Raw genomic sequence first — 21359 nt, 5'->3', positions numbered from 1 at the left:
TTGTTATTATTATTATTATTGTTATTAAGCCAACCTGTTAACATATTAGCATTTCCAGCGCCGCCTGTTGCCGTTAGCGACCGCCTGGTGTATTTTTAAAGGATCCTGAATGTCATTTTTTTCCGTTTTCTCAAACATTATGATTCAGTTTTAGTTTTATCATTATATGACTAATGATGTGACTCAAGGTTATTATCTGCTGCCATGGCAACAGATAACTGAGCTGTAATCATAACTCTGTTCTGAACATTTCATTTTTTATCTTTCATGCCAAATCTTTTCCTTCACAAACGAATGTTTGTAAACGTTCCTGATATTGATATTGATTTCCTGTCGGAACTAAAATCTGATTGAACTGATCAATAATAAAATGATCAATCATTTGTTTCTTTGCAATTATGAAACTATTTTTTCTGAAACCTCAGATTGATTTTTGGTCATTTTTTCCTAATTCATTTATTTTGTATTATTTTATTTCCTTTCCCTGTCAAATATATTTATTATCATAAATCTAATTATAATTTTGCTTAAATGTGTCTTTTGATGCACATTTTTATCCTCTGACTCTTAATGATGTAAAAGATGTTCAACGTTTTAATTCAGTAAAGATTAAAACGTGTTTTAAAGATAAAAAGTTAAAGTGAAAATCTTTTTCATTTTGTACAGAAACGTTTCAGAGACAGAAGCTCATTAACGTTATTTCTGCTTTTTTCCATCAACCTGCTTTTACTCAAACAATTAAAAGTCTTAAAACAGGAAGTGACAGGAAGTGACATAACTTCCTGTTCCTATTTATAGATCCTGCAGGCAGGAAGCTCCAGGTCCTGAACTCACAGTTTCTAACTGTTTGTCTTCTGTTGACCTCTTGACCTTCACAGTCAGTCCAGAACTGGACCCTGGGTTCTCCAGTGATAGTGTGTTTGTTTCAGCTCAGGGTTCTGGTTCTGGTTCTGGTTCTGATCGGGTCGTTCCTGAGCGCCGGGCCGCTGCCCTGATCACAGCCTGCTGTAAAAACTCGCCTCCGTTTCCAGTCAGAGGGTCTGAGGACAGGAAGTGGTTTCAGTCTGCAGCCAGCAGAGCTGTGAGGTTTACAGCTCTGCTGCTTTCAGCAGGAATTTAAATCTTTCTGTTGTTTTTGGATTTATTGATCGTATTTATTGATCGTATTTATTGATCGTATTTATTGATCGTATTTATTGATTGGCTGGTTGATGGAAACCTGGAGCAGCTTCTGTTTACCAGGAGACAGGAAGTGGTTTTTCCTTCCATCATAAGAAAATCTTTATTCATCAGAAGAAACCATGGAGGTTCTGTCTCTGCTGCGGCTGCTCAGTGAGTACGACCCGGTCTCTGAAAGGTTCTGGTCCGATTTATGAGGTTCAGCTTCAACCGGCTTTCGACTTTAACATCAGAGACGCGAAAGTCAGAAACAGATTACGGAAATTTATGTTTTATGTTTCTGAGGCTGTTTCCCTCCTGATGGTCCGGTCGACCCGGTTCTACTGGAACCAGAACATCTGCTTCACCTCCATCTGCTGTGGTTCTGAGTCAAACCAACCTGTTCCCCTCCTGGCCTGTGGGGGCGCTGCACCAAGAACCACTGAAGGAAACGACGCAGCTGGAGGAAGAGCAGACGATGAAGTTCTGGTTCCAATAGAACTGAATCTACTGGACTTTCAGTTTTAATTCATGTTTAAAACTATTGTTCTGATCTCCAGTGATGACCTCATCACTGACCTCATCAATGACCTCATCACTGACCTCATCACTGAGCCACAGAACCAACAAAGGTGGGTAAAGATTTCCTCTTCATCTTAACTCCCTGTTGGCATCAGAAACTCCTGAAGTTTCTGCTGAGTCGAGTCCAGAAGAGAAAGTTTTTCAGTCCAGAAAGTTTTTCAGTGTCTGAACTGATTGTTCCTGTTTTCCCTCCAGTTCCTCTGACTGTGAGTCCCAGCAGATCTCAGTTCTTTGAAGGAGAATCAGTGACTCTGATCTGTGAGGATGAAAACAGATCTGATGGATGGACTGTGAAGAGAAACACAAGCAGAGACACCAGGACTGAATGTGAGGACTGGGGGGAACCAGCTGGTTCTTCCTGTGAGGTCAGTCACATCACACCATTTGATACTGGTCTGTACTGGTGTGAGTCCATGTCTGGATCCTCCAGCAGCAGCAGCAGCATCCAGCTCTCTGTCTCTGGTAAGATCAGACTGTGGAGTTAGTGTTGCTGAAGCTGTGTGGAAATGGATGAAATGCTGTAGTTTGTCTCTGTGTTGAGGTGGATCAGTGATCCTGCAGAGTCCTGTCCTCCCTGTGATGGAGGGAGATGACGTCACTCTGAGCTGCAGAGCAAAGAATCCAACCCACAACCTCCCAGCTGCTTTCTATAAAGATGGCTCCTTCATTGGTGATGGACCATCAGGTCACATGACCCTCCTCCATGTTTCCAGCTCTGATGAAGGCCTCTATAAATGTAACATCAGCCGTCATGGAGAGTCTCCATCCAGCAGGATCTCTGTCAAAGGTCAGAGGTCATCTGAAGCCTGGCCTTCCACAGGGTCGTGACCTCAACCCAAATTTCTTCTTTTGAGCTTCTTTTAAAGTTGTGTGATTTCTTCCACCAGTCTCGAAACGTGTGGAGGCTGGTTCCAGTCCCTCCCTGCCTCCCAGTGAAGTGTCCTTGAGCAAGGCACTGAACCCAAGTTACTCAGATATTTGGCTAATGACTGTGGGAACAATAATTAATGTGATTTAAAGGGGACATTTTGTGCAATATCCACGTTTTAGACCTAAACTACATTCTATCGTCTTCTTGGCAGAGCAGTTGGTCTTCGTCTCTTCTGGTCCTCAGATGATTCGGTATCTTTGGGTTTGGATCTTATTGTCAGTCCTGACTTTTCTCTGTTCCCTGTTATGTTTTTATGTTCCCATCACATCACAGTATTTGCTGTGGAACTGATAAAGTCTTGGACTTCTGGTTAACCAGTTTGGAGAATCGGCCATTTTTATTTTGTAGTTTAAGTTGAAGGTGCTGAGTGGATCGGTCTAAACGCTGGGTTGCTCAGCAGCATCAGGAAGGAGTCACTGAAAGACTTCGTCTGATTGGCTCAGTTCCTTCTGTCTCCACGGTAACCATGACACAGCAAAGCGCTAAGCTGCTAAAGACGCTAATATGACAACAACTTTTATTTTAGACATGACTTCATTGTTGTTTGCTAGCAGTAGCATGGTGCTAATGTTAGCACTGTGTGCTAGCGGTTAGCTCCTTGAGGACAGAGCCGTGCTGTGAATAGTTTTATTCCAGAAACAGTTTGTTGTTGTTCTCAGTGGTGTTCTTGGCGTTAGTGTTAGCTAACAGGCTAACTCTGCAGAGGTCTTGTTTTCTGGCTCCATCATGTGAGGCTGACTGGACCTGTTATCAAACTACAAAGATGGCCGAAGAGGTGGAACGCTGTGGGAGGTGGAGGGGGCGGGGCCTCATTTAAAGAGACAGTAGAAAAGAGCTGCTGTCAGACGGAGCTCAGAACGGGTCAAAGAAGATCCTGAAGAATCAGCAGGAAGTCAGACCAGAGCATGACACTTCCACTTCCTGTAGAGCACAGCTGGATGGTTCAGGAGAACAGGAAGGACTTAGCATGGTGTTAGCATGATGTGTTAGCATGATGTGTTAGCATGGCTGAGTGGGTCGGTTCGGTCCAGATCAGTCTGACTATAAATCATAACCGTAAGGATAACGATTATAACGATGAGCTGTTTCCTGTCAGTTTCAGGTTCAGCGCCCCCTGCTGGCCGGCTTCCTCTGCTCCTCCTGTCTGTTCTGGTTCCAGCCGGTTCTGTTCTGGTGTTACTGGTTGTACTGGGGAGACGATGCGTTCAGGGGAAGCTCCGAGGTCAGACACTCTGTGCTTTTAACATTTACTGTATTATTGTTCTCACTGTGAGCTTCAGTCAGAGGTAAAGCTGCTGTTTCTCCTGCAGCTGCAGAGAAAGATTTCATCACCTACAGCGAGGTCCGGATCGGCACGGAGCCACTGGACCGTCTCAGAACAGGTCCGGCCGGGTCCAAACCAAGAGCCAGACTGATTCTGGTTCTGTTCTGGTTCTGACCAGTCTGTGTGGTTCTGTTCAGGTTCTGGTCCAGACACCGTCTACACCGAGGTGAGAAGGACCGGTTCTGGTCGGGTCGGACCCAGAGGAACCATCAGCTGCTGATCTGCACCGAATTGAACCTGGAGACAATCCTGAAGCTGTTTGACTTCAGGATTGTGACATCACAATCCTGTGACATCACTTCCTGTGACATCACTTCCTGTCACTCATCTGTGACAGGAAGTGTCAATGGGAGCCCATTGATTCAGAATGTAGCAGAGGTTCTGTTGGACCTCCAGCAGATTTCACAGCTTTAACACTTGAAGCAAGAAAAGTTTCAGTTTTATCTTTTTAAAAAGTTTATTATATTTTTAAAGTTATTCCAGTTCCTTCGTTTTTATTTAAGGTGATTTGGAAATGATGGTTCAGCCTGGTTCTGATGGTTCAGCTCGGTTCTGTTTGTTGTTTTCGTTTGTATTAAAGATGGCGGATCAGGCTGCTGCACGCAGGAACGAGAGGGGAGGGGGGTAAAAGGGGGCTTGAGGCTTTTTTTTTTCCAAAAATTTCTTTTTCATTTTTTAATTAATTTTTAATCTGTATGTCAGAAGGCCTGTTTGTTCCCCTCAGCAATAATATTTCTCTAAATATAATAATGTAGTAAAATAAACTAGTCTGGCTGCCCTCAGGCTAATAATGACTCTCAGAGCCTCCATGTTGTTCAGACTCCATGGTGAGGAAGAGGAGGATCTGTTCCTCTATCTATCTAATTATGGGCAACAATATTTTCATTAACTGGTTTGTGAATAAAAACGTAGGTCTGATGTTGACGTTAGAAAAACTGTTTCTATTTATATTTTTATAATCGTCCTGCAATAGTGGGACAAAACCCGCCTCACCACTAAACTCAGAAATGCTGCAGAGAAACTTCTGACTTTAACTTCATCATTCTGCTAAAAGCCCGGTTCACTACAGGCAGTCTGGGTCGGAACCACCGACAGATAGAAAGAATATCTGTCTTTATATCAGACATCCTGATATAAGACACTGAGACTGTCACCGCGAGTCGCAACGCAGCTCAAAGCCCCGGTACCACCTGGTACCACCTGGTACCACCTGCTCTCTGTTCTCTGCTTCTCCTTACCGTTTCTACCAGGCGGGTTAAAGCTGCTGGAGGTTCTGGGCTGTAAACAGAAGTTACTGCAGAACCTCAAGTGTTAAAGGAAGATTCGGCCCAATTAGAGTTCATGAAATAAACATCAGAGAAAATATTGTAGCAATAATCAGAACCGCAGCAAAAAGCCAAACATGCCACAATGAAATGAACCAAAATGTCTCCAAAGCATCGGGGGACTGACAGGGGCCACCGGGGGATTCCAGGTGGATTCCAGGTGGATTCCAGGTGGATTCCAGGTAGATTCCAGTCCAAAACGTCCAACAGCAAACAAAGGACAGAGCTGCAGATTAGCTTCTTCTTCTTCTTGGTGTTTATTAAAGGCCAACAGTGACTTGGTGCGGTACCGCTTCATTTAAGAATATACGTTCCTTGTGATATTATATTGTAGAATAATGTTCTTTTCTCTGTTCCTGATCAGAAAATCACAATTTCCTGTTATCTGTTTGTTGCCATGTCCTCCACCTCTAACCGTGTCCATCTTCCTCTGAGTTTCATTTCATAAACTTTTTTTTTTTATTGGAAAACATTTATTTGTACATGAAACACGAAGTTGGGAAGTAATTAGTTACATTTACTCAGTTACATTTACTTGAGTAACTTTTTGGAAAATAATATCTTCAGATCATCTGCTGTGTGTTCGCAGCCCATCAGCAGCGACTCAGCCGTCCGCTGGAGTTCAGCCCACAACACAGAAAACGTCTGGAGACATTTCTGTGTTTTTTAGGCCTCATAGTTGTTCAGGCCCAGTGGATCCGTTCAGTTTCTCCACCACTCTGAAGATGTGACTTCACCTAAAAAATCTGAATCAGTCCTTTCAGAGGACCAGTCTGTGACATGGGCCTGGTGCAGATCCACCACAAAATACTGCTGGGTTCCAAAACCAAGGCTGTTTCCCTCCTGATGGTCCAGTCGACCCGGTTCTACTGGAACCAGAGCATCTGCTCCACCTCCAGCTGCTGTGGTTCTGAGTCAAACCAACCTGTTCCCCTCCTGGCCTGTGGGGGCGCTGCACCAAGAACCACTGAAGGAAACGACACAAAAACCTCTGAAGACACTGAGAGCAACTTCCTGTTTCACCAGATGGAAACAAGATGGAGGCGTCAGATTTTAGTGTTGGAGGATTTCTCTTTAGTCTTTGGCTGAAGATCAGGAGCCATTTCTGCTGCTAGCGCTAGGCTAACACTTTAGCTTTGGTTGTTTTTACCCAGAATGCCCTGGGCATTCTGGGTAAAAACCAGAGTTCACTTCAACCAAATCCAGACCGAGATTTGAATGACCAGAGGTCAGAGGTCGATTAGCGGTCACACCTCACCAACCTGGTACCGATCCCCACTAAGACTGAGCAAATAAAAATAGTTTTCATCCTGCCAGATCCTGAGATTTCACTCTGATCCAAAGTCAGATGGATTTACAGTCAATGATCAATATGTCGATCAGACAGCTTCTTCAGTCATGAGAGGAGTCGGATCACCAGAACCACGTCTGGTCCTGATGTCCTCCAGCTGGTCCTGGACCGGGACAGTCCCTGCAGAGGAGACAGAGGACAAGTTAGAGACAAGAGTCCAGAAACAACCAATCAGCTGGAGACGATCTGCTCAGTTCACACAGAACCTCCTCTGTTCAGTTCCTCTGTGTGAACTGAACAGAAATCAATAATAGATATTTGACATGAAAAGAAAAACTGCTTTCATATCATCGGAGGCCTCTCCCAGTACTTACTGGTTATTTCCATTCATTTCCATTTTATCCTTCAAAACTTACTGAGGAAAAAAATAATAAAGTGTGTAATCTCAACATAAATTCAGTTTTACTTTACATAAAGGTTATAATCCCAGAGTTCCAGGTTTATTTCCCTGGACCTAAATGTTGTTTCAAGGTCATTCCATGTCCTACAGGAGACTTTCCATCAAGGTCAAAGTACTTTAACTCAGAAATGACCCAATGCTTCCTGGAACGCAGCTGGTCTGCAGGTTACTTTCACAAAAACCACCAATTATTTTGATTCAATTTACTGGCTGTCAAAAATTACAGGTTGTCTTCAGTACTGGATATGTTGTCTAATTGTTTTAAATTAGTATCCCTTCATTATTTAGTAATTCTTAATACCCTATTATTATTATTATTACTTAAAAACTATAACTTTTTACTGGACAGTACTTTGAGAGATATCTACCTAAAGATATATATTATAAATCAGTGAGGTTCTGACTTAATCATAAAAACATTTACAAATATTGACCCCCTGCATGTTGTTGTTGTTTACATGAGGAAATTTCAGGCTGGAGGGCAAAAAGACAAATCTACTATTTCTACATCTACAGCCGCAGAATAACTCAGTTCATTAATCAAACTTGGACGTGTAGATATTAATTTCATGCTAAACAGCAAAGAGAAAAACCGTTAAAGTAAAACTCAAAACCATCAGCGCAGCTACGCACAGACTTGTTGCCATAGCAACTGACAACAACGCCACAAAAAACCACAAAGAGCAAAACATTCAGTCTGTTCAGTAGTTTGGTTTTAGGTTTAATGTTTATTTTGTGATTATTAATAAGTGATTGTTGTGGTACGAGGAGAAAACTATAAATATATCGCTGCACTTGACTGTATGGCTAGCACCAAGGCTAGCTCCACGGCTCGGATAGCACCACGGCTAACTCCACGGCTAGCTCTACAGCTAACTCCACGGCTAACTCCACGGCTAGCTCTACGGCTAACTCCACGGCTAACTGTACAACTAGCTCCACAACTAGCACCACGGCTAACTCTACAGCTAACTCCACGGCTAACTCCATGGCTAGCTCTACAGCTAACTCCACGGCTAACTCCACGGCTAGCTCTACGACTAGCTCCACGGCTAGCACCACGGCTAACTCCACGGCTAACTCCACGACTAGCTCTACGGCTAACTCCACGACTAGCTCCACGGCTAGCTCCACGACTAGCTCCACGGCTAACTCCACAGCTAGCTCCACGACTAGCTCCATGGCTAGCTCGCTGTTACTGTCTCTTACTCTGTGGAGTCTCAGTGTCTGGGATCATGAGCGCCCCCTGCCATGAGGCCAGAGAACTGCCTGCCTGCCTCACCTCCAGTCTGTTCTCTGGTTTCTGATGCTGCTCAGCACAGAAACACGTCACACACACAGCTGGTGACAAAAACACTGAACATTATATATATAAGCTAAATGATGGACAATCAGTTCAGACATTAAATGTTTTTAACCATTTTATTAGCTGTGTTCAGACAGGAGGATCCTGGTCTCATAGAATAGCAGCCAGTGCAGTTAGTCAGAGGTTGATCAGTCCAGGTGAGGCTCAGCTGCTGCTGCTGCTTCACCTGCTGAGTGTTTGAATGGCAAAATGCAAAAATTCACAGATTTTGAAGAAAAAATCATAAAAATTGGTTAAGTTAAATGAAAAATAAATACTTTATCTTACAAACCACAGAGTGAAAATAGCAATATAATATAAATTATTTTATTATTATATTTTTCCTTTTGTCAGGTGAGGCTCCACCTCACTTGCCCCCCCTGACCGCACATCTCTGATATATATACAGTATATATCTGTAATATATACTATTAAAGATACAGTATAATAGTTGACATTTATAGTGACTTAAAACTTAATGCTAGCTAACCTACTAGCTAAATTCTATATATTTAGTTTTAATAATTAATAGATAAATGCCTTAACCATTAAATTAAACTATACCAAATATTTAATATCTTAATGTCTAATTAACGTCTTTTTATGTATATTAAAGAGTGTTTTATGGGGACGGAGATGACTGTCTAATAGTTAGGCTAGTACTTTATCTTAACATGTAGTATTGTTACCTAATGTAATGGGTTAGTTTGGTTTGGGTTAGGTTGGGTTGGGTTAGTTTGGGTTGGTTTGGGTTGGGTTAGTTTGGGTTGGGTTAGTTTGGGTTAGTTTGGGTTGGGTTAGTTTGGATTGGGTTAGTTTGGGTTGGGTTAGTTTGGGTTGGGTTAGTTTGGGTTGGGTTAGTTTGGGTTGGGTTAGTTTGGGTTGGGTTAGTTTGGGTTAGTTTGGGTTGGGTTAGTTTGGATTGGGTTAGTTTTGGTTGGTTTGGGTTGGTTTGGGTTAGTTTGGGTTGGGTTAGTTTGGTTTGGGTTGGTTTGGGTTGGGTTAGTTTGGGTTGGATTAGTTTGGTTTGGGCTGGGTTAGTTTGGGTTGGGTTATTTTCTGTTGGGTTATTTTCTGTTGGGTTAGCCACTGAGGTAACTATGGTTCAGAAAGACATAATCAAAACGAGACAAACTGACCTTTGACTTTAAGCAGAACCTTTTTCTTTCTCCAGATCTGCCCACTCTCTATACAGGACTCGTACTGTCCACTGTCTCTCACTGTGGGACGCCTCAGAGTCAGACTGAGGTCTCCAGATGTCAGCAGGTTGTCAGCCATCTTGGTTCTGGTACTAAAATACTCATCCTGGTCATCAGGCTGATCAGAACTGCTGTAGTACATGTGAACGATCATTTTTGGCTCTGGATCAATACGTCCCCACACCACTGTAGCGTCTCCAGGCAGGTCAGGTGTTGTTCTGAACGGCAGCAGGACAGACTCCGCCCCCTCCTTCACCTCCACCTGACAGACTGAGAGAAGAAAGACAAATATATATTTAGGATTATATTTTCACATAACTTTATTTTTTTTCTGTTTGATGATATTATAAATATTAAATCAGAAGTTATGGTCTTGAGTTGCCATTTTACTAAATGCTTCTTTACTCTTACTTGTGTCGAACGTCCATTTACCCAAACACACTGATTGGACCACATCTCCCAGCATTCATAGTGTGAGACGACATCTTTGTTAACATCACAAAAGTTACATATAATGTAGTTCACCAAGAAGCACCACCTTTAACCTTTGGGACCCATAGACTCACATGTGGAGCCTTTTCTCCTAACCTGCAGGACAGAAAGAAGATTTTCTCCAAACATGGAGGATTAGCTGGAAAACTTGAGACCTGAAGTTTGTTTAACCAAAGGTCCTTTAACTGTGGCAGAAATGTTATTACTCCTGTATTTATATTGGGAAATTTCTTGAAACTCATTGTCTCATTTACAAGACAAACTTGTGTAAATGTGTAAAATCCTTGAAGGTCTAGCCTCTCATGCTGCCCCCACAAGATGCCGCCCTGGGTAGCTGCCCATGTGGACCAAGCTGAACGCCTCATTCAAGGACTGAACCCTGGTTTTTACAATCTGTTGCTATGGAAACTTCTTCTCAAAGGCTGATCCCACTGGCAGCAGAGGAGATAAAACGCAGCACATCAGACCATATCGGAGAAAATCTGTAACTTTGACTGTAAATGTTACCAGAGAGGAGCAGAGAGCTCTCCACTGGTTCACAGCAGCGGCAGGTTTTCTCCAGAGTTCATGTACAGATTGATTCTTTAGCTCAGACAGACAGACAGACAGCAGGACATGAGAATAATCAGACATCTTGGCGCTAACAGGGCTACAGACCTGACATCAGAGAAAACATTTATCAGAAGCACCATGAGGAGGCGCTGCAGGAAAAATCTAAGATTCTCATCTTAATGTTCTTAGAAAACTATTCTGCCACATTGCACTAAAGACTGTTGTGTTAAATGTATTTAAAACCTGCAGCATAACTGATGGATTTTAAGGTCTTATAGTCCTGATTGTTGACGTTGGCCAAGCTAGCTGCTGCTGCTGACCCAGGGAATAAAGGACACTGTGTCTGCATGCATCACCTCATCAGTCTGTCTCCCTCTGTTAATGAATTAAAATCCCACAGTGGCAACTTCTACATTTGAGTGAAAAGTTGGGGAGCAGAAACAAAAGTTAGCTCCAGTACTGGTACCTTTGACCCCACTGACCTTTGACCTGGAGCTTTACTTGTTTCTTCATCAGGATGTCTCCGTCCCCTTTGGAGACGCTGCAGGTGTAGATGTTGCTGTCTTCGTCAGTGGGTCGTCTCAGAGTCAGACTGAGGTCTCCAGTTCTCAGTGGATCTTCCTCCATCTTGGTTCTGGTTCTGTAGGATCTGTTCTGTTCTCCAGGCTGATCAGAACCGTTCTGATACACATGGACCGTCTTGTCGTCTCTGTCCCTCCACTCCACTCTAACGTCTCCAGGCAGATTCTTTCTGGTTCTGCAGGGCAGCAGGACAGACTCCACCCCTGGTTCCACCTCCACCTGTGGGACTGAGAGACAACAGAGGACAAGATGAGTTGGACAGACAGCAGCAGCTCTGAGGACATTTCCTCTGACTGGGTGAAGGTCCAACATGTTGGACTGGTTCCAGCCTTGCTGTCCTTCACACCTACCAGCTTTACTCTCTGAGTGATTCTGGGAAGTAATGAGCGTAACATGAGCCAGGAAGAAGGCAGCATCAGGACGAAGGCAGCGTCAGGAAGAAGGCAGTCAGGAAGAAGGCAGCATCAGGAAGAAGGCAGCATCAGGAAGAAGGCAGCGTCAGGACGAAGGCAGCGTCAGGAAGATGGCAGCATCAGGAAGAAGGCAGCATCAGGAAGAAGGCAGCGTCAGGACGAAGGCAGCGTCAGGAAGAAGGCAGTCAGGACGAAGGCAGCGTCAGGAAGAAGGCAGTCAGGAAGAAGGCAGCGTCAGGAAGAAGGCAGTCAGGACGAAGGCAGCGTCAGGAAGAAGGCAGTCAGGAAGAAGGCAGCATCAGGAAGAAGGCAGCGTCAGGACGAAGGCAGCGTCAGGAAGAAGGCAGCGTCAGGACGAAGGCAGCGTCAGGAAGAAGGCAGCGTCAGGAAGAAGGCAGCGTCAGGACGAAGGCAGCGTCAGGAAGAAGGCAGCGTCAGGACGAAGGCAGCGTCAGGAAGAAGGCAGTCAGGAAGAAGGCAGCGTCAGGAAGAAGGCAGTCAGGAAGAAGGCAGCATCAGGAAGAAGGCAGTGTCAGGACGAAGGCAGCATCAGGAAGAAGGCAGCGTCAGGAAGAAGGCAGTCAGGAAGAAGGCAGTCAGGAAGAAGGCAGCGTCAGGAAGAAGGCAGCGTCAGGAAGAAGGCAGCGTCAGGAAGAAGGCAGCGTCAGGAAGAAGGCAGCGTCAGGACGAAGGCAGCGTCAGGAAGAAGGCAGCGTCAGGAAGAAGGCAGCGTCAGGAAGAAGGCAGCGTCAGGAAGAAGGCAGCGTCAGGAAGAAGGCAGCGTCAGGAAGAAGGCAGTCAGGAAGAAGGCAGTCAGGAAGAAGGCAGCGTCAGGAAGAAGGCAGTCAGGACGAAGGCAGCGTCAGGAAGAAGGCAGTCAGGAAGAAGGCAGCGTCAGGAAGAAGGCAGTGTCCGGACGAAGGCAGCATCAGGAAGAAGGCAGCGTCAGGAAGAAGGCAGTCAGGAAGAAGGCAGTCAGGAAGAAGGCAGTCAGGAAGAAGGCAGCATCAGGAAGAAGGCAGCATCAGGAAGAAGGCAGCATCAGGAAGAAGGCAGTGTCAGGACGAAGGCAGCATCAGGAAGAAGGCAGCGTCAGGAAGAAGGCAGTCAGGAAGAAGGCAGTCAGGAAGAAGGCAGCGTCAGGAAGTAGGCAGCATCAGGAAGAAGGCAGCGTCAGGACGAAGGCAGCGTCAGGAAGAAGGCAGCGTCAGGAAGAAGGCAGCGTCAGGACGAAGGCAGCGTCAGGAAGAAGGCAGCGTCAGGAAGAAGGCAGCGTCAGGAAGAAGGCAGCGTCAGGAAGAAGGCAGCGTCAGGAAGAAGGCAGCATCAGGAAGAAGGCAGCGTCAGGAAGAAGGCAGCGTCAGGAAGAAGGCAGCGTCAGGAAGAAGGCAGTCAGGAAGAAGGCAGTCAGGACGAAGGCAGCGTCAGGAAGAAGGCAGCGTCAGGAAGAAGGCAGTGTCCGGACGAAGGCAGCATCAGGAAGAAGGCAGCGTCAGGAAGAAGGCAGTCAGGAAGAAGGCAGTCAGGAAGAAGGCAGCGTCAGGAAGAAGGCAGCATCAGGAAGAAGGCAGCGTCAGGACGAAGGCAGCGTCAGGAAGAAGGCAGTCAGGAAGAAGGCAGCGTCAGGAAGAAGGCAGTCAGGAAGAAGGCAGCATCAGGAAGAAGGCAGTGTCAGGACGAAGGCAGCATCAGGAAGAAGGCAGCGTCAGGAAGAAGGCAGTCAGGAAGAAGGCAGCGTCAGGAAGTAGGCAGCATCAGGAAGAAGGCAGCGTCAGGACGAAGGCAGCGTCAGGAAGAAGGCAGCGTCAGGAAGAAGGCAGTCAGGAAGAAGGCAGCGTCAGGAAGAAGGCAGTGTCAGGACGAAGGCAGCATCAGGAAGAAGGCAGCGTCAGGAAGAAGGCAGTCAGGAAGAAGGCAGTCAGGAAGAAGGCAGCGTCAGGAAGTAGGCAGCATCAGGAAGAAGGCAGCGTCAGGACGAAGGCAGCGTCAGGAAGAAGGCAGCGTCAGGAAGAAGGCAGTGTCAGGACGAAGGCAGCGTCAGGAAGAAGGCAGCGTCAGGAAGAAGGCAGCGTCAGGAAGAAGGCAGCGTCAGGAAGAAGGCAGCATCAGGAAGAAGGCAGCGTCAGGACGAAGGCAGCGTCAGGAAGAAGGCAGTCAGGAAGAAGGCAGCGTCAGGAAGAAGGCAGTCAGGAAGAAGGCAGCATCAGGAAGAAGGCAGTGTCAGGACGAAGGCAGCATCAGGAAGAAGGCAGCGTCAGGAAGAAGGCAGTCAGGAAGAAGGCAGTCAGGAAGAAGGCAGCGTCAGGAAGTAGGCAGCATCAGGAAGAAGGCAGCGTCAGGACGAAGGCAGCGTCAGGAAGAAGGCAGCGTCAGGAAGAAGGCAGTCAGGAAGAAGGCAGCGTCAGGAAGAAGGCAGTCAGGAAGAAGGCAGCATCAGGAAGAAGGCAGTCAGGAAGAAGGCAGCATCAGGAAGAAGGCAGTGTCAGGACGAAGGCAGCATCAGGAAGAAGGCAGCGTCAGGAAGAAGGCAGTCAGGAAGAAGGCAGCGTCAGGAAGAAGGCAGCATCAGGAAGAAGGTTAATATCAATTCAGAAAAGCCAATGAATCGATTAGATCTCCTTTTGCACCATGGGAACAGAAGCGTGACGAGCAGAACGCACTGTCACTACATCACTACATTGGCTCAGTGTCGTATGAAGCAGCTCTTCATCTCGAGGTTGTTGGCAAACAACTATTGGTGGGAATTAAACTGAACATATTTGATTAAACTGAACATATTTGATTAAACTGAACATATTTTATTAAACTGAACATATTTGATTAAACTGAACATATTTTATTAAACTGAACATATTTTATTAAACTGAACATATTTTATTAAACTGAACATATTTTATTAAACTGAACATATTGTACATATTATTGACCTAAATCAGCCGATTAAAAACAATATCAGCTGTTCAGACGTTTCTCCAAAACACAGATTATTGTTGCTGTTGGTCCAAACCTGAACCAGCCGCATGAAATGTAGGAGTTTGATATTGTTTGTTACCAGGTCCATAAGAACTAGTTACATCTAGACAATAACCAGTTAATCCTCTGAAATGATATCAGATTTAACTCACCAGTGACCTGCAGCTTCACTTGTTTCTCCATCAGTTTTTCTCCCTTCCTGTTGGAGGCGCTGCAGGTGAAGGTGTTACTGTCTCCATCACTGGGCCATCTGAGAGTCAGACTGAGGTCTCCAGTCCTCAGCGGGTTTTCATCCATCTTGGTTCTGGTTCTGTAGAGCCGGTGTTGATCTGCAGGCTGATCAGAACCGTCCTGATACACATGGACCGTCCAGTTAAATCTGTCCCTCCACTCCACCTTAACGGCTCCATCCAGATTCTCTGTGGTTCTGCAGGGCAGCAGGACAGACTCCGCCCCTGGTTCCACCTCCACCTGTGGGACTGAGAGACACCAGAGGACCAGGTGAGTTGGACAGACAGCAGCAGCTCTGAGGACATGATGAAGACGGTAAAGACTGAAATTCTGCCAGAGAAACAGGCAGGTTGGTAGTTTTCTGGTTTTTAACCAACATGTTTCATCAGGACAGAAAAACTCTGAAACATTTAATATTGGCATTATGGAATGTGATGTTATTGTTTTCAGCAGATGATGGAGTTTAATGTGTTTCTATAGAAATTGGTTAAATCACAGTGACATCATCACAGTCATCAATATGTTGGTCGATGTTTCTAAACCAGCTGGTTTTAAAGGACCTCAGTGTTTCAACTGTTTTACAGTTTTCTGGAAGTTTGTTCCAGACTCATGATGCATAGAAGCTGAAAGCTGCTTCTCCATGTTTGGTTCTGGATGCAGAGCAGAACCAGAACCAGAACCAGCAGGAGATGGTAGTTTAGTGAAACTACATCTGGTTTTAAAATCTCTTCTCTCAATGAAGGACTGTAGAACTGGATGATATAGAACTGGTTAATGTAGAACTGGATGATATAGAACTGGTTAATGTAGAACTGGATGATATAGAACTGGTTAATGTAGAACTGGGTGATGTAGAACTGGGTGATATAGAACTGGGTGATATAGAAATGGTTAATGTAGAACTGGGTGATATAGAACTGGTTAATATAGAACTGGTTAATGTAGAACTGGGTGATGTAGAACTGGTTGATGTAGAACTGGTTGATATAGAACTGGTTGATGTAGAACTGGTTGATATAGAACTGGGTGATATAGAACTGGTTAATGTAGAACTGGTTGATGTAGAACTGGTTGATATAGAACTGGTTGATGTAGAACTGGTTGATATAGAACTGGGTGATATAGAACTGGTTAATGTAGAACTGGGTGATGTAGAACTGGTTGATATAGAACTGGTTGATATAGAACTGGTTGATGTAGAACTGGTTAATGTAGAACTGGTTGATATAGAACTGGTTGATGTAGAACTGGTTAATGTAGAACTGGTTGATATAGAACTGGTTGATATAGAACTGGTTGATATAGAACTGGTTAATGTAGAACTGGTTGATATAGAACTGGTTGATGTAGAACTGGTTAATGTAGAACTGGTTGATGTAGAACTGGTTGATATAGAACTGGTTGATGTAGAACTGGTTAATGTAGAACTGGTTGATGTACAACTGGTTAATGTAGAACTGGATGATATAGAACTGGATGATATAGAACTGGTTGATGTAGAACTGGTTAATGTAGAACTGGTTGATGTACAACTGGTTAATGTAGAACTGGATGATATAGAACTGGTTAATATAGAACTGGGTGATATAGAACTGGTTAATGTAGAACTGGTTGATGTAGAACTGGTTAATGTAGAACTGGTTGATGTAGAACTGGTTAATGTAGAACTGGGTGCTATAGAACTGGGTGACGTCACCTGGTGACATCATAATGTAGAGCTGTGCACCATCTGTGTCGTCATGGTAACTAATCTTGCTTCCTGTTACAACCTGAGCCAGTTAGATTGTAGATGTGGAATCAGAGGATCCTGGGTTTAAACTTTGGGTTGTGGAATCAGTTTCTCTTTACGATCCGGCTCTAATGCCAAAGACCTTTAAAGAAAAAGGTTGAAATGGACTTTACAAAACCAGCTGTTTGTATTTCCAACCAACCCACTAACTAACCCATTAACCGGTCAGGATGAACCTCGGGGTTTCCTGCCGGTGGAGCATTTCTGGGTCGGACGCCTGAAAGTGTTCCTGTACCTCTGACACGAAGCTTCACATCCTTCTTCAGCAGGATGTGTCCCTCTCCGCTGCAGACAATGCAGGTGTAGGTGTCTCCGTCCACATCTAGGGGGCGCTGCAGCGTCAGACTCAGGTCCCCGGTTTTCAGCGGGTCTTGGTTTATCCGGGTCCGGTTGCGGTAAGCCCGGTGCTGCTCCTCCGACCGATCACAACCCTGTAGATACACGTGAACCTTCAGGTTGGTGCTGGTCCTCCAGTCCACCTTGGCGTCTTCGGGCAGACGGACTCTGGATTTGCAGGGCAGCAGGACAGACTCCGCCCCTGCATCCACCTTCACCGTGTAGACTGGGAGGAAAACGGAGCACAGCATCAGCAGCCGCCCTGAGGCTCGGACCGGCCGAGGACTTTCTGTCCGACTCACTACAGAACTGAAAACTGGGTTCGGGCTTCACATTTCTTTGGCATCGACCGACTGGCTGAGTTTGTGGTTTGGTTGCAGGACAGACTCACCTGACAGGATGTAGTGTCGAAAATAATAGAGAAGAGCGCCAGAGGCAAAGAGAGCAGCGAGCAGGAGAACCGGGAGAACCAGCAGAACTTTAGCCTGCAGGGGGAACTGTTCTGCAGAGACACGAGACAAACATCATGCAGAACTGAATGCGTTACAGTTTCACACTGCGTGACCTTTCTGTGACCTTTTCAAGTGGCTAGGGGTTAGGGTTTTGAGTGGCATTTTGTGAGCAACAGCGAGACAGAGACGAACATTAACACAGAACAGTCTTCTTGTGTGCCTTTGCCTGATGAAGACTCATTAAAAAGTCGAAACGTTGCGATTGGCACACATTTATTTAATAAATTCATTTAATTTTGTAAAACAAAAATTTTTTTATTTTTTCAATTTTTTTCATTTTTTTTCATTTTTTCTTTTTTCTTCTTTTTCCTAAAAAAATACTAAAGACAATAAAAAAAAAAATAATAAAGACAATAAAAAAATAATTATAACTAATTAGAACATAAAAATAATAATAACATAAATACAGATTATATATAAACAAATAATTATAGTTCACATATATTTTTTAAGTAATAAAGCCTAACGGGAAACATAACGGAAATGTGGCAAGAGAACGAGTGGCAGGTGGTGCGGTATGGGAGGAAACGCAAACAGCGTCCCCCTACCCGCACGCACTTTGATGGGACATGGAGAAGGACGGACCGCGCAGCTCCTGTTCCCTTTAGGGAGCAGGCTAAAACCTTTTTTCCTAACCCTAACCCTGACCCTAACCCTGACCCTGACCCTAACCCTGACCCTAACCCTGAGAGGTTCACAGAAAACTGGATCTATATTCGGCCCAAAAGTAAAACTTTATTCAAGGTTTATGTTGAGTTTCTGTATCAATCAGAACAGAATAAGGTTGACCTCTGACCTGTGACGTGCTGCAGTACCACAGCCCGGCTCAGGACGTCCTCGCCGCGGTACACGGTGCAGACGTAGCGCCCCCTGTCCCAGGCGGTGGGGAACCTCAGGGTCAGGCTGAGGTCGCCGGTCCGCAGCAGGTCCTGCTTCATGTGGGTGCGGCTGCAGTAAAGGTCATCCTGCCTGGTTCCGGGTCGGCTCGTGTTCTGGAACACGTGGACCAGCAGAGGTTCTGGTTCTGAGCGGGTCCACTCCACTCTGCTGTCGCCGGGCAGATCAGGCGGCATTCTGCAGGGCAGGACCACAGAATCGGCTCCTTCCACCGTCTTCACCTCCACCTGGTCGTCTGGGGAGATCACATGATCACCTCTCACTAGGCCAGCTTAGAGACCTGGTGACCTTTGACCTGGAGCTCACCCTGCTCACCTCTGACCCTAAGCTGACTGACCCTGAGTGTGCGGCGTCCTCTCCCGTCGCTCAGGCTGCAGGTGTAGGTACCTTGGTCGGCGGATCGGGGGTCACTCAGGGTCAAGCTGAAGTCGCCAGAGTCCAGCGCCCCGGGCGCCATGCGTGTCCGGCCCCGGTACCGCTCATGCTGCGTCCTCAGGTCGTCCTGCTCCCGTCTCAGGTGGACGCAGGCGGGACCCACGTCCCCAGTGGTCCAGGTGACGACGGGCTCTTCAGGTACGATGCCAGAGTAATGACAGGGCAGCAGGACAGACTGCGACCCCACGGTGACCTCTACCACCCCACACAGGGCATGCTGGGAAACTGAGGACAAAGCGCAGAGACGAGTCAAGCAGAGAGTCAGCTGGACGCAGCTGGATGAGGTCAGAGGTGAAAACCTCCTGGGTTCAGTCAGGACGACGATCTGACCCCAACAACGCCGATGTGTCAGAACCTTTCATTTCTCCTGAAGACGTTTACAGACAAAAACTATATTATTATTAAAAACTCATATTTTAAACTTTTAAAACAAAAACTGGCAGAATCAGTTAATTATCGGTTCAACATCATATCACAAAATGGTTTTTCTGAACTTCAATCCTTCTCAACTCTTTACAGTTGCTGCATCGTTTTTATCGTCTCTTATTAGAAATTGTTTTCATGTTCAAACATTCACATCTTGCACATTTTTAATTAAAGATTTTTACGAATGTTGAACATAGTGCAGCTTTTATTTTTAATAACTGCACAGTATTTATGTTGGCATTTTAACCTTTTTATTATTTATTCTGTTTTATATATTTTATATATATATATATTGTTACTTTGCTGCTGTTACACAGAAATGTCTCCATGGTGGAACAACAAATAATATTTCTATTGTTTTTATAACATTGTTCTTTTTTATTTTCCCTCTAAAAAACAACTTCTGTTAAACTGGCGATGCCAGTCCATCGCAGGGCAACACAGAGACACACACACACACACACACACACACACACACAGGGAGAAATCAGAGGAACCAGTTAACCTGACAGTCGTGTTTCTGGGAGGAAACCGGAGAACCGGAGAGAACCCAGCATGCACAGGGAGAACATGCAGACTCTGTGCAGAAAGACCCTGGGAATCGAACCCAGAACCTTCTTGCTGCAAGGCAACAGCTCTACCCACTGCACCACTGTTCAGCCCTTACTGGAGTTTATTAATACAGAGAATAATAATGTGACTGAGCCTCCTTCACCCTCTTCATAAAAACATTTTTATAAATAAGCCGTCCACATAGAACAGGCTGGTTTAGTTATTAATCTCTGCTCTCTGTCTTTATGGTTCATCTGTTGATGCCCCGCCCCCAAACACTTCCTGTTGATGCCCCGCCCCCAAACACTTCCTGTTGATGCCCCGCCCCCAAACACTTCCTGTTGATGCCCCGCCCCCAAACATTTCCTGTTGATGCCCCGCCCCCAAACATTTCCTTTTGATGCCCCGCCCCAAACATTTCCTGTTGATGCCCCGCCCCAAACACTTCCTGTTGATGCCCCGCCCCCAAACACTTCCTGTTGATGCCCCGCCCCCAAACATTTCCTGTTGATGCCCCGCCCCCAAACATTTCCTTTTGATGCCCCGCCCCCAAACACTTCCTGTTGATGCCCCGCCCCCAAACACTTCCTGTTGATGCCCCGCCCCCAAACACTTCCTGTTGATGCCCCGCCCCCAAACATTTCCTCCTGTCATGCAGCTTTATGTTGGTTTTATGATCCAGATCAGAGTCGACCCAACAACCACAGAGCTTCATTTTAGCTTCACTTCAACATCTTTACGTTATGAAGCGACTTTATGAGGAAAAACATCCAAAGATGATTATTTATTATTCAAGTCTTTGTTAAAGTTAAATCAATAATCAGTCATTGTGATCACCAGCTGATCAGCAGCTTCCAGAGAGGATGAGGAGCAGAGAGAGGAAGGTGGCCTTACCGAGCAGGAGGACCATCATCATCATCATCATCATCATCATCATCCTCTTCCTCTCAGAGAGAAACCAGAACAAACTGAGAGGTTTTCTTCATCAGCTGCTCTCCTCTGTCACCAGATCACCGTCTGAACTGGAACCAGAGATCCTCCCAGTGGCCCTGGACTCTCAGCTGATTGGCTGCTTCGGGTTCTGCTGAACCGGTTCTGTTGGGTCCAGTTCAGTTCTGAGGAAAGGCGAGGAGCTTCAGTTTCCTCATAGCTTCATTCCTGTTGATCCAGTTTGTGATTTATTTAATAAAGGCCTCGTCATCAGTGGGTCAGGTGACCTGCTGGCCTCTTTCCTGCGCTCTGATTGGATGAACTCAGGCTGATAGAGAGAGCAGCTCTCTCCATCAGAACTGGATCAGAACCAGCCTGACCTGAGAAGTTCCTTCTTGGTTTTATGTTATTGTCAGATGTGAGAGCAGGAGCTGCTTTGTGGAAAATAAATCTGAGAAGAAAAAGGCCTAAAGTCCAAGGCTAACATCAATCTTATTAAATATTATTCCAGTTGAACCTCTGAGTCTCACTGGTTCCAGTCTGCTTCTCTAACTGGTCCTAGAGAACCATCCTGGTTCTGTTGGGTCTCCTCTGATGCTCCACTAACTGCTTGTTGCAGGTCCC

General features: G+C 45.5%; 2 protein-coding genes across 4 annotated transcripts; one reads left to right on the top strand and one right to left on the bottom strand.

Moving 5' to 3' along the window:
* Positions 1-1242: 1242 nt before the first annotated feature.
* Positions 1243-2568, top strand: LOC111611099 (high affinity immunoglobulin gamma Fc receptor I-like). Its single transcript, XM_023346730.1, has 4 exons — positions 1243-1332; positions 1719-1790; positions 1936-2202; positions 2282-2568. Exons 1-4 carry the CDS (start codon positions 1302-1304, stop codon positions 2566-2568), a joined length of 657 nt encoding a protein of 218 aa, XP_023202498.1. The 5' UTR covers positions 1243-1301.
* A 3897-nt stretch (positions 2569-6465) lies between these two features.
* On the bottom strand, positions 6466-20996 carry LOC111610930. 3 transcript variants are annotated; one of them, XM_023346069.1, is made up of 9 exons: positions 20700-20996; positions 18708-19052; positions 18292-18627; positions 17375-17485; positions 16883-17209; positions 14780-15106; positions 11142-11468; positions 9556-9885; positions 6466-6791 (listed from the first exon to the last, which is right to left on the bottom strand). In XM_023346069.1, exons 1-9 carry the CDS (start codon positions 20740-20742, stop codon positions 6700-6702), a joined length of 2238 nt encoding a protein of 745 aa, XP_023201837.1. In that variant the 5' UTR covers positions 20743-20996; the 3' UTR covers positions 6466-6699. The 3 variants fall into 3 exon arrangements, 2 of the variants coding, with proteins under 2 accessions (XP_023201837.1, XP_023201838.1); XM_023346070.1 differs by having other exon boundaries at positions 18780-19052; XR_002753816.1 differs by lacking the exon at positions 6466-6791 and having other exon boundaries at positions 9806-9885; positions 10027-11468.
* Between the last annotated feature and the right edge of the window lie 363 nt (positions 20997-21359).

This window comes from Xiphophorus maculatus, chromosome 14 (assembly GCF_002775205.1).
Source record: "Xiphophorus maculatus strain JP 163 A chromosome 14, X_maculatus-5.0-male, whole genome shotgun sequence".
NCBI classification, from domain to species: Eukaryota; Metazoa; Chordata; class Actinopteri; order Cyprinodontiformes; family Poeciliidae; genus Xiphophorus; species Xiphophorus maculatus.
This window is presented reverse-complemented; position numbering and strand designations above follow the sequence as displayed.

Bases quoted from the DNA above. Each gene is read 5' to 3' on its own strand.
- LOC111611099 (XM_023346730.1), top strand. From the start codon at position 1,302: ATGGAGGTTCTGTCTCTGCTGCGGCTGCTCA. The intron at 1,333-1,718 runs GTGAGTACGACC...TCTGATCTCCAG, and splicing joins GTCTCTGCTGCGGCTGCTCA to TGATGACCTCATCACTGACC. The intron at 2,203-2,281 runs GTAAGATCAGAC...CTCTGTGTTGAG, and splicing joins CATCCAGCTCTCTGTCTCTG to GTGGATCAGTGATCCTGCAG.
- LOC111610930 (XM_023346069.1), bottom strand. From the start codon at position 20,742: ATGATGATGATGATGATGATGATGATGATGGTCCTCCTGCTCG. The intron at 19,053-20,699 runs GTAAGGCCACCT...CTTTGTCCTCAG, and splicing joins GATGATGGTCCTCCTGCTCG to TTTCCCAGCATGCCCTGTGT. The intron at 18,628-18,707 runs GTGAGCAGGGTG...TGATCTCCCCAG, and splicing joins CAGTCAGCTTAGGGTCAGAG to ACGACCAGGTGGAGGTGAAG.